At 37.2% G+C, this 12,348-nt stretch overlaps 1 protein-coding gene across 1 annotated transcript; it reads right to left on the minus strand.

Annotated features, from left to right (window-relative positions):
• Window positions 1-324: 324 nt before the first annotated feature.
• Window positions 325-4,039, minus strand: LOC131874162 (uncharacterized). The gene is made up of 3 exons (XM_059217410.1): window positions 3,587-4,039; window positions 3,022-3,470; window positions 325-673 (listed from the first exon to the last, which is right to left on the minus strand). Exons 1-3 carry the CDS (start codon window positions 4,037-4,039, stop codon window positions 325-327), a joined length of 1,251 nt encoding a protein of 416 aa, XP_059073393.1.
• Between the last annotated feature and the right edge of the window lie 8,309 nt (window positions 4,040-12,348).

Here is a 12,348-nt window from a genome sequence, read left to right on the forward strand (position 1 = left end):
TAGACTTCTTATGTCTAATGTTGTACTCATTCACCAAGGCCAATATTATAGTGGTGAGGCATACAAAACCATTGTCAAAGATGCCAACAACCTCAAATGGCCCCAACCACTTTGTTTGCATTTTACCTTGGTTATCTTGATATTTGGAGTCGTATAACAGTGCCCAATATCTTGGAGCAAATTTCTTTTCTGTGATATACCTGTCATGCCATTTTACTTGCTGCTATTGAACTAGCTCTATGTGATGAAGAGATTGTTTCCTGTATTCACCAAGGGCATTAAGCTGCATGACACACTCCTGTTGAGCCTTAGTAATGTCTATGTTTAGATCAAGGTTCGTCCATATAGTCTTAGCTCAAATTCTATAGGAAGAATTGTTGTTTTTCCATAAAGAATCTCAAATGGTGTAAAACCAGTTGTTGTCTTCCATGTGATTCTGTAGGTCCAAACTGCTTTAGGTAATCGAGTTGCCCAATCCTTCTTATGAAGAGCCACAGTTCCGGTAAGAATTGCCTCAATTTCTCTATTTGTGACTTCTGCTTGGTCGTTGGCTTGTAGATGGTATGGAATAGACTTCTTATGTCTAATGTTGTACTCATTCACCAATGTTGATATTAAAGTGGAAGTGAACTGGGGACCCTGATTAGTGACCAACTCCCGAGGAACTCCATACCTAGTAAAAATTTATTCATAAAGGAATTCAACAACCTTATTATCCCTAGCATGCTTCATAGCCTTAACCTCTATCCATTTGGTAACATAATCAATACAAACAAGGATATACAATTTACCATTGGAAGGTGGATTTATAGGACCAATAAAGTCCATTCCCCATTTGTGATTTGGAGTGACAACCACTTGTGACTGTAGAGGCATCTCATCCAAATTATTTGGCCTCCCCATTCGTTGACATTAGTCACACTTACTTGTATACTTTATGGCATCCTTGTGAAGTGTTGGCCAATAATACCCATTGTTCACTATCTTCATTGATGTCCTTTTTGCAGCAAAATGCCCTCCACATGGCTCATCATGGTAGGCATGAAGAATATCATATGTCTCATCTTCTCTAACACATCTTTGCATGACATGATCTGATCGAATGTAATGTAAGAATCCCACAATCCATGAGAATGGAAAGCTCTTCTCAACTAGTAACATTTTCTCCTTAGATGAGAAGTGTGGAGGAACTTTGGCCGAAACCAAACAATTGGCTATATATGCATACCATGGTGTATAAGTACTAATGACAAATATGCGCTCCTCTAGAAATGAGTCATCAATAACAAGTTTATTGCTAGGCATGACAAGCCTTGAAAGAAAATCTGCTATGACATTTTCCTTCCATGGTTTGTCTACTATGGTGAGATCAAATTCTTATAGAAGTAATAACCACCTGGCTAATCGACCCGCTACCAAAATTTTATTCGTAAGATACTTGATAGCTGCATGGTCAGTATGAACAAACATTGGATAACTAGTGATATAATGTCTGAATTTATTTAGAGAATATACTATTGCTAACATTTCTTTTTCTGTTATAGTATAGTTTAACTCTACTCCTTGCAAGTTCTTATTGATAAAATATATGGCATGCTCACTTACTCCTTCTTTCTATCCCAACACAAATCCAACAACATATTCAGAGCCATCTGTATGAATATGAAATGGAATTTCCCAGTTAGGCCCCTAGAGGATAGGAGTTTTTGTTAAAGTATCTTTAAGTGGGGAGAATGCCTTATCACAAGAATCAGTCTAGTTGAAGTCAACATCTTTTGTTAATAAACCATATAAGGGGCCAACTATCTTGCTAAAATCCTAAACGAATCTCTTGTAATAACCTCCATGCCCTAGGAAGCTCCTTACATCTTTTTGTTTTGTAGGCATCGCAAGATTTGTGATGACTTCTGTTTTAGCAGGGTCCACTTTAATACCTGATTGAGATATACGATGACCCAAAACTATGCCTTCTGTCATCATCATGAAGCACTTCTCACTGTTTAAAGATAGATGATGTTCCTCACACCTTTGTAAGACCTTTTGCAAATTGGATAGGGCTTCATCAAATGCATTTCCATATGTTGTGAAATCATCCATATATATTTCCATACTGTTATGATAAATATCAGAGAAGATGCTAATAACCACTCTTTGAAATGTTGGAGGTGCATTGCACAATCCAAAAGGAAGAACTAAATAAGCATAAGTACCCCAAGGGTAGGTGAAGGTATTTTTCTCTTGATCTTCAGGTGCAATCATGGAGAATCATGGAGGAGACATTCATTTGTGATGATTTTCATTTATTTTAATTGTCTTGTCTTCATAGCTCTATTGATTGAATTAGGAGTTCTTATCATAGCTTATTAGGTTTGTGGTTGCCTAATTACATGCTTTGATGCCTTTTCCCAAATTCCTATGTATAGATTATATTCGCCAAATCCATCAAGAAAAAAAAAGTATTGCTTCCTTGCTAAATTATCTAATAGATGATCAATGAAAGGTAGAAGAAAGCGATCCTTCTTAGTGGCTGAATTCAACTCCCTATACTCAGCACAAACTCTCCACTTTCCTCCTTTCTTTGGTACTATGACCAAAGGGGATACCCAATGGCTTTTAGAGATAGGATAACTAAATCCTGCATCTAATAATTTCTTCAACTCTTGTTAAACAATTTCCCTTCCTGGAGGATTCACCCTCCTCTGAGGTTTCCAGATTGGTCTGCTATCTTATTTGATGTAAATTCTATGTGTATAGAGCATAGGGTCCAATCCCTTCATTTCATGATAATCCCAAGAAAATTCATGTTGGTGGGATTTTAAAAGGGTTGCCAAAAAGCCTTGCTGGAGCTTAGTCAATTTACTATTGATATTTAGGAATCTTCCTAGAGAAACTTCTAATTGTTCAATCAATTGTATCATAGATGTTGGAATAATAATTGGGGTATTGACTTTATGTGTTAGAAAAGCATGTAATAGTTGTGATTGGATCTGGAATGCATGTTCGGAGGATGATGGCAACAACATTTGCAAGGAACATGAAAGATAATTCTTTGTTTCAGTTCCCAACTCATAATTATTCTGGATAATTTGGGATAAGATTTCATTATCATCTTGCAATTTCAAAATAGAACTTCTACCAATCATAATAAGTGTTTTAAGAGAATTGACCTCCTCAACCTCATCACCTAAATCAGGCCAAACTGGAGTATCATCTTCTTCATGGGGCTTAGCTGGTGGAAAAAGAATTAGCTTCTTAGTGGTGTTACCATTTGAAATGGTCATATCTCCAAACCTACAACCTATATAGGCATCTGCAATAGCTATCCATGGCCTACCCAATATAACAGGGTATTCTCCCAGAGTAGCTTTAGGTGATAGAATCATGAAATTAGTTGGATATTCCCAAGAATCCAAGGTAACAATAAGGTCTTCGACAACTCTATCTGGTGTAACTGTTAAACTATCAGCTAACTATAACATAGTGGGTGTAGGCCTTAAATTTGTGATGCTTAAATTATGCATGAGGCTTTTGGTCATAACATTTATAGTAGCCCCCAAGTCTATAAGAGCATTTTTTTAACCAAAACCCCATTAATGGTTAGTTCTACTACTGGACTGCCAGGGTCAGAATACTTAGTAACTACTGCTTTCCCCAACATGATATCTGCTAATTGACCCATTACATGAACAGTTTGGGGATATTTCCTTTTCCTTCCTGGTTTCTTCAGGAACATCGATCTTATGGCTTTACTATAGATGGGTACATCCTTGATTTCCTGGAACAAGGGTATTTTAACACAAACATGCTTAAGCTGATCTAGAAAATCAAAGGCTGACATTGTTTCAGGTTCTTTTATTGCTTGTCTTTGAGGAAATGGAGGTTCTTCATCAACTATTTGTGTTGGCTCAGGCTGTCTTACTGGAGTAGACTTGGTGGCTTGAGAATGAACATTTTCTAGTTGCTCTTCTTCTTTTGAGGAAAGTTTAGTGATGACAAGCGAATGAGGAACCCTCAAGTCTTTTCCTGAGTGTAGTTGCATGTTATTGATATTCACAACGTAAGCAAGGTATTGGATAGGGTCAGTAGAAAAATCTTGCTACTGCATTTTACTGTTAGGATTTGGTGTAGACTGAGCTCGCAACCGAGTGGGTCTAGGTGCATTTGCATTTGGACTAGCTTGTGGCAATAGGGCTTGCTGAGTAGGGGGTACATGTAGCTGCATGAAACTAGTAGATTGGTTTGGCCATCGTTGCCCTCCCCTCCATTGAGGTATTGGTTGTCAATTACCTTCATATGGCTGTACATTCATATCCTGGTAGTTTGACCATGAAGGTTGCTGGTTCCCCCAATAATTTTGCCCATAATTTACCCAATTGGCAGGATTTTGAGGTTGCCAAGTACTATTATTAGTATACGAATTTGCGTAAGGAAAGTTAAAAGAAAGAGGTTCTTGAGGCATACCTTGCCTTGGTGCCCATGGTCTCCTTTGTGCCACAAAGAAAACTTGTCCTTCTTCATCCTCTATGGGTCAAAATTTTGGATGCTCATGCTTGCTCTCAATGTTTGAAATCTTCTTACATCTGCAATCCCTCTTTTCTGCCTACAATGAGGACATTATTTGGCTAACATAACTTCTTCCTCAACATTCTTCTTATTGGCTTGAAGTGTATCTAGTTGCATTGCCAAATTGTTGATAATATCTTCTTTGAAATCCTTCAACAAATGAGTTATCTCCATCCTAGAAACTATTGAATTTGCTTTTGCTACTGTAGCTTTGGGCCTATAAGTTTTGCCCTTCTTGGTGGAAGCCTTGGAGTATTTTTGACAAATACTCCTGATTCCTTCCCATTTAGCTTGAGTGATATCTCCTCCCCCCATAAGGTCAAGTGCATCAATGCAATCCTCATTGATTCCTCTTAGAAAAATCAATTTCAGTGATTCCTCACTCAAAGTGTTGTGCTTGGACTTTTTGATACTAAACAAAAACCTTTCAAGATAATCCTCCAAACTCTCATCCTCTTTTTGTGTCATTATGAAGATATCATCACCATGTCAGTCAATTCCTTTGCAATAGTCCTTATATTTCTCTAGAAATCTTATCTTCATTTCATCCCATGCATCTATTGAATCTCTACCTAAGCTCATAAACCACCTAAGAGCAAATTCTTTGAATGTAGCAGGGAATAATTTGTTAGTCTATGGGCATTAGTGGTATAATCATAAAAAATTTGCAGAGGATATCGAATTCAAACAAGAAGGTGTTTGGGTCTTCTATGGCCAGGCCATAGAATATGGGAAGAGAGGAGGCTAGGATATTCTTAAGGTTCACATTATCATGCTAGTCGGTAATAGGGAATTCAAAAGTAGTTAGCGGGTGGTGCATTAGCTCCATCACCTCCACCACCAGGAGCTGCCATTGGACCTTGATAAAGAACCAAAGATTGAATATTATCTTCAGGAGGTTCAAATAAGAAATTAAGGTCTCCTTCTGATGCAAGAGAATCCTTGGTCGATGAGAAATCTTGCATCATTCAAAAATAATTCCTTTCAGTTTTGTTCTTGTTTAGTTCTTTGTGCATTTTTTTGTGTTCTTACCGGTTGGTACCGGTAGTTGCTTGTTCGTCGTGGCAGATCTTATTTTTAGTTTCCTAGCAGTTTTATGTGCTTAATTCCAAATTTTCAGTTCATTTGGGTTCTTTTCCGGTCAGTTATCACTTCCGATTGATTGTTTTTGGGTTCCGAGACAGTTCTTATGCTTATTGGTTGGTTTTCCTTCATTACCGACACGATTCTTGGCTTGTGGATATATCTTGGGTCTTGTCTGATGTTCTTTGGTGTGTGGTTGACCTTCTTGTTGAACTGCATCACTTGGTTTTTATTTTCCTGAAAAGATTTATTTAATTCTTAGGGCCGACCATATTACCCGTTTCATTTCTTGCATTGGTAAATGTAATCTTATGAGGCCAACCCAGATATGCTCTGGAGGGTATAAATATGTTACTATGTAATCATTTGTAAGGGTAGAGGAAGTGGAATCAAGAATAAGGATTGAGATTCTCATTTTGTGATCTGGTTGATTCTTAGAGTCCTAGATTGGATTGTATCTGGTTGATAGCCTGCATGTAATCGGTTAATTGCTGGATGTTCTTCGATGATTATATGATGATTACCGGATGACTACCAAAAGTTCTAAGGTATTAATATGATCTGTTTATGTGATCTTGTTATGTTTTCTTGCTGCTTTCATTGTGTTTCTCTTGCTGCATAAGCTGATTGATTCTCTTTGAGGGTTTTACCGGTAAAGGCTGCATCAAGTGGTATCAGAGCTGGTTATGGACTGGCTGGTGGAAGAATTGTCTGTGAATATTGAGGCATTCCTTTGGGTGGACAAATCATTGATTGGAGGAAGGCTACGCGTGTGTTCAATAGATCACTGAGGGGAGGCAATTGAAACCGATAGTCAAATCGATGAGCTGAGGTAGTTCACCGGAGTGGAAGAGGAGATACTGCCAAGAAGATAAAACCCCCAGAGGGTAGAGTAGATGATGAAAGACTTCAAGAATGAAATCAGAAATGCTTTGGTTGGTAATCAGAGAAACCCTGATTTCAAGGATGAATATGAGGAAGCCGATGAAGAGATAGAGGAAGCTGAAGGACAGGAAGATGAAAGAGAGGAAAGAATCCTGAGAGCAGTGGAACAAGCAAGTAAAGTTCATAAAGTTAAGGTTTCCAAATTTTCTAGAACTGTAAACTCGGAGGATTTGATCGATTGGATCAGAGAGCTAGAGGACTACTTCAAGTTTGAAGATGTCAACGACCCGCAGAGAGTCCGGTTGGCACAGACTAAGTTGAACCAGACTAAGTTGAAAGGGCTTGCTACCTTGTGGTGGAAATAATTATAGATTGATAGAGTGGAGAATGGTGAATTGAAGATCACCTAGTGGAGACATATGGTTGCAAGATTGAAGGCCAAGTTCATATCGGAGACTATGAATTAGAGTTGTTCAAGAAGTTGTAGAACCTAAAACAGAGAAACATGACTATGAAGGAATATACTGAGGAATTATACAAGGTGGTGATTAGATCTGGACATAAAGAGATGGATAGAGAAAAGGTGGCAAGGTGCATCAATGGACTTTCTTTTAACATTCAAGATGAGATGAGTATGTTGAAGGTTTCCATAGTGGAAGAAGCTTACCAGTATGCTTTAAAAGCTGAGGAGAAGATGAGGAGAAGACAACCAAATAGAGGGAAGGAGAAATTCAAAGGACAAATGGGTGACAATATGAAGAAACTGGTTGAGGAAGATAAATCAAAACCTAAGTGGAGTAAAGAACCAGAGTAGAAGACACTAAGGAATATTAGCAACAATATTGGTAGAGAATTTCTTGGCAAATGTTTCAAGTGTGGAGAAACCAGACATAGATTCTATGAATGTAAGCAGGGAATGGAAAGAAGTTGTGTGGTAAATGAGGAACCAAAAGGTGATGGTATCAGATTTGATTGTGCACTGAAGCAATAATAATCCCTTATGTTCAGAAGAAAGGATACCGGATCTACTCAAAGGAAGAGTCTTTTCTGGGCTGTGTGTAAATTAGGTAGTAAGTGTTGCAAGGTTATTGTAGATAGTGGAAGTACTGACAATTTGGTATTTGAGGAGATGGTTATGAAGCTTGGATTGAAGAGGCTTAATCATCCTTTTCCTTATGAGGTAAGTTGATTACAAGATGATCAAAAGATAGAGATAAAGGAGCAGTGTTTGTTGAATTTCAACATTGGGCCTTTTAGTGATGAAGTTTTGTGTGATATTGTAGCTATGAGTGCTTGTCATGTCTTGTTGGTAAAAAAATGGCAGTATGATAGAGGAGCTATTTATGACTGTAGAAGAAACCTAGTTACTACTGAGAAGGGTGAGCAGAAGTTCACATTGATTTCTTTGATGGAGAGAGAGAAGGAGGTGAAGAATCTGAGTCTTGAGAAAAGTTGCAGTACTGAGACACTAGTGATGGAGGTTGTACCAGAAGGTTTAAGAGAACTGGCTATAGAGGTTATACCAGAGGGTTTGAAGAAAGATCTGATAGAACCACTTGCAGAGGTTATACCAGAGGATGACATGAGTTTGCAGAAGGATCTGACAGTTGATCCCGATGAACAAATGAAACTGGACGATAGAGAGCTTATGGTGACAAACCAGATGAAGTCTTGTGGCAGAACCAAGTCAAAGTTGCAGAAGAAAGAAGGTATTGAACAAAGACAATGTGCAGATGTGAAGCAAAGGAAGTGAAACAAAGAGAGTCAGATGTTAGAGAGGCCGGTTGAGGCACCAGAGGAGTTAAAGCAGAGGTTGGCAGATAAGGAAGATTTTTGGATTAGAAATGAGCATGGGGTCTTTATTCTGAATCCTTTTAGATGTTCATGAGTTGCCTCTCATGGAACATCTTTTTCTACCTAGGTTGTCTGATGTAGGAGAATCCCTAGTTGATGAGCAATCTTGCATCATCCAAAAATAATTCCTTTCAGTTTTGTTCTTGTTTAGTTCTTTGTGCAGTTTTTTTTTGTCACCGGTAGGTATCGGTAGTTGCTTGTTCTTTGTGGTAGATCTTATTTTTGGTTTCCTGGCAGTTTTATGTGCTTGATTCCATATTTTTCAATTCAATTGGGTTCTTTTCCGGTCAGTTATCATTTCCGATTGACTGTTTCTGGGTTCCGAGACAATTCTTGTTCTTATCGATTGGTTTTCCTTCATTATCGATGCGATTCTTGGTGTGTGGATCTATCTTGGGCCTTGTTCGATGGTCTTTGGCATGTGGCCAACCTTCCTGTTGAACCACATTGCTTGATTGTTATTTTTTAGAAATATTTATTTAATTCTTAGGGCCGACCTTATTACACGTTTTGTTTCCTACATTGGTAAATGTAATCTTATGAGGCCGACATGGATATGTTTCGGTGGGTATAAATATGTTACAATGTAATCATTTGTAAGGGCAAAGGAAGTAGAATTGAGAATAAGGATTGAGATTCAGATTTTGTGATCTTGTTGATTCTTAGAGTCCTAGATTGGATTGTATCTGGCTGATAGCCTGGATGTAATCGGTTAATTGTCGGATGTTCTTTGATGATTATATGATGATTGTCAGATGATTGCTGGAATTTCTAAGGAATTAATACGATCTGTTTATGTGATCTTGTTATGTTTTCTTGTTGCTTTCGTTGTGTTGCTCTTGCTGCATAAGACGGTTGACTATCTTTGAGGGTTTTACCAGTTATGGCTGCATCACCTTCCACAAGCTCAAATGATGAAGTATTACGGTTTCCTGAGTGCACAGATTTCAACAAAAAGGATTTATTTCTAGGGCTTGGTAAGGATTAAGCCTTAGTGCAGCTGATTTGTCTTCAAGATTAGACCAAGCAAGAAGGAATCTCCCTAGAGCATCCCTCCTTCATCCCCTATACATGCATATTTTATCTCAATTACCAATGTACCTACACAAATTGGTGGGTGATAGATTTGTGTTCTCATTCCTAAATGATTCAAAGGTGACTATACTTTTAAAAATATCAAACTAGAAACCTAGAAATCCTAAATCCTATATCCCCAATAAGTTCTTAGTTTGACACCATTCTTGACAATGGTGCCAAAAATGTTGATTCCAAATAACGCGCTAGCAATTTAGACACATGTCCTTGACTTAATGGTTCAATTATCTATATCACATAGTTATTAACTCATTAACATAAACTTATTTACTTATCACCCTAGGAACAAATAGCTTGAAATAGGTCTGCACTATATGTACACCAAGAAACTCATGAGGAATACTAGTTTAACTTGAATATGCTAACAAGAAATTAACAGAAAGAATGAAATTCTAATGTTACTTCACTGACATCAATCTAGTATATTACATGTGAAACCTATATCTTCATACAAAAAATGAACTAGCTAGCTGGTGACATAATACTATGTTTTCACTTGGTTGTAGGAACAGACACGAAATGGAGTTTCTGTGGCTACGAGATAGTCAACTGAGAGAATTAAGAAACAAAAATGAATTTACATAATAATGCAATGAGGATGGAATTCTCTCCAAGTGGGCCCCCTTGGACAAGCTTCCAAAATATTAACCAGATCTAAGAACTACAATAGTGTCATTGACACATTGATTTCTTGACAATAGAGATGACATAAATGAAATCTCTTACTTTTTATTCAAACTGTAAAATAGAGCACACTAAGTTCTGAAAGATAAAAATTGCTTTACATACTCCATCCTTAAACCGATGGATTTATAAGAAATTATATAACCAACTTATTACTCAGCTGATCCACTCCCAACAAATTAGGAGGACAACTTTTATTGAAAATAAATACACAGAAAGATGAATCATGTCAAGACTCAGTCTCTTGCACAAATATAGGACAAGGTTCTCTCTAGATTTCCTCAACTATCTGACACATGTTTTGAAACAAACAATTGTCTCGACTGCAACTCGGAGTCTTATTATGGCATCGGTTACTAGATTGATTGTTTTAACAAATTCCATCTGATTGTGACTGCAACTCCACAAAACAACAACAGATGTCCCTTGCTGACTCAGTCTCACTTACTAGATGGATACACCAAGGTTAACATGCACAACATACATATGCATAATAGTACCTTTAAATAACATTCAATCAAGTATTCCCACATTATTAATATAGATTTCATATATCATTTATAAGATTGTCTAGTGGATAGCAAAGTTCATAAGTCAAACACAAAGAGGCTTATATCTATCACGACCACGATGTCTAAATCATGAAATGACAATCCTAATTCTACATACAATTTATATAAAAATATCTAAAATGTGACTCATCAAGTAGCACCTATGGGAGTGCAGACACTCGTGTGGTAAGCCCACAAGGTGGGGTTCAATTAAATATTCCAATCATGAACAACTTCATCGATCATCTTTTTAATAATTCCCAGGATATTTTTATTAAAGGCCTCAGCTTGGCCATTATCTTGAGGATAGTATAGAGTGAAGAAACAGTGTTGGATGTGAAACTTCTCACAAAGCTCATGGACATCCTGATTCTTGAAGGTACAACAATTGTTGGTGATGATAGAAAGGGGGACACCATATTGGCATATGATGGAATTTAGGATAAATGTAGCAATTTTTTTTTACTCGTGACATGGGTGAGAGGAATGCCTTCAATCCATTTTGTAAAATATTCTGTAGCAGTGATGATGAATTTACGACCATTGAATGAGGGTAGATGAATTTTACCCACAAGATTGAGTCCCCACTGACAGAAGGGCCAATATATAATATTTCTTTGCAATTATTTTGCAAGTGCATGCATCAAGTCTCCATGTATTTTGAATTGCTTGCATTTCTTAACAAACTAATATGCATCTTTTTCCATGGTAAGCCAGTAGTAACCAGTATGCAAGAGTTTCCTAGCTAGGGTAGGACTACTCAAATGCGCCCAAATATACCTTCGTGCACCTCTTGCAAGTAAGTGTTCGCTTCATCATGCTCAAGACATCGAAGTAAGGTACCATCGAGACCCCAACGATATAAGGTATTGGCTAAAATGTGATGCAGGTATTCAAGAGGTCATAACTTTTGACTCGATTGTTTGTCTGGCTTGAAATTTGATGTGGAGGTGTATCATGTTGTTTGGATTTTGGATAGAAGCCAGTTCAGTTGGACCTCAACTCAATCAACTTTTCAGGGCCTAATTTCTTCATCTTGGGCTTCAAAACAAGCTTTTTTTTAGTTTTTTTCAAGTTGTTTTTTCAATTTTTTCAAACCCGTAATGATTATCAGTTCGAAAAGGGCAATTTGTGTCGTACTTATGTTTTTTGGATTCTCAAAAGTTTTGGGGATTTTTTAGATAGATTTGAAAATTGCCTAAAATGGCAAATTTCAGATTTTGTAAAAATTCTGCAAAAAAAGAAAATTTCAGTTTGTAATTACATAGGATATTTTTCCTTTGTAGCAACAGAGGGAATGAATAATAATGAAGAATGATGATTTCATCTCTGGTTTTTTTTGGTTTCTTTTTTCTTATTGTTAATGGTGAATGCTTGTTTCTAACTTAGTTATATCATCTAGTATCAGAGCAAGAAGATGACTAGGAGAGGAAGAGGAAGAGGAGGTAATGCATAGATGCATAGAGATATGCAAAACCTCCAAAGGCATGCAGAAGACCTTTCTTTCATAATTGCATAAATGGAGTTGTTATCTTGCTTTTCTAAATCAATTTCAAGTTTAATTCAAGATCTCCATGATGATAGCTCATGTTTTTCTTTCATGCATACTTATGATTTTCCCTCCTCTAAGGAT

Source organism: Cryptomeria japonica, chromosome 3, assembly GCF_030272615.1.
Source record: "Cryptomeria japonica chromosome 3, Sugi_1.0, whole genome shotgun sequence".
NCBI lineage: Eukaryota > Viridiplantae > Streptophyta > Pinopsida > Cupressales > Cupressaceae > Cryptomeria > Cryptomeria japonica.

Excerpts from the sequence above, each read along its gene's own strand:
- LOC131874162 (XM_059217410.1), bottom strand. The coding sequence starts at position 4,039 with ATGCAACTACACTCAGGAAAAGACTTGAGGGTTCCTCATTCGCTTGTC. Across the intron at positions 3,471-3,586 it reads TAGAACTAACCATTAATGGG|TTAGCTGATAGTTTAACAGT; the intron begins GTTTTGGTTAAA and ends ACTATGTTATAG. Across the intron at positions 674-3,021 it reads CTTTCATGTTCCTTGCAAAT|GTATGGAGTTCCTCGGGAGT; the intron begins GTTGTTGCCATC and ends AATTTTTACTAG.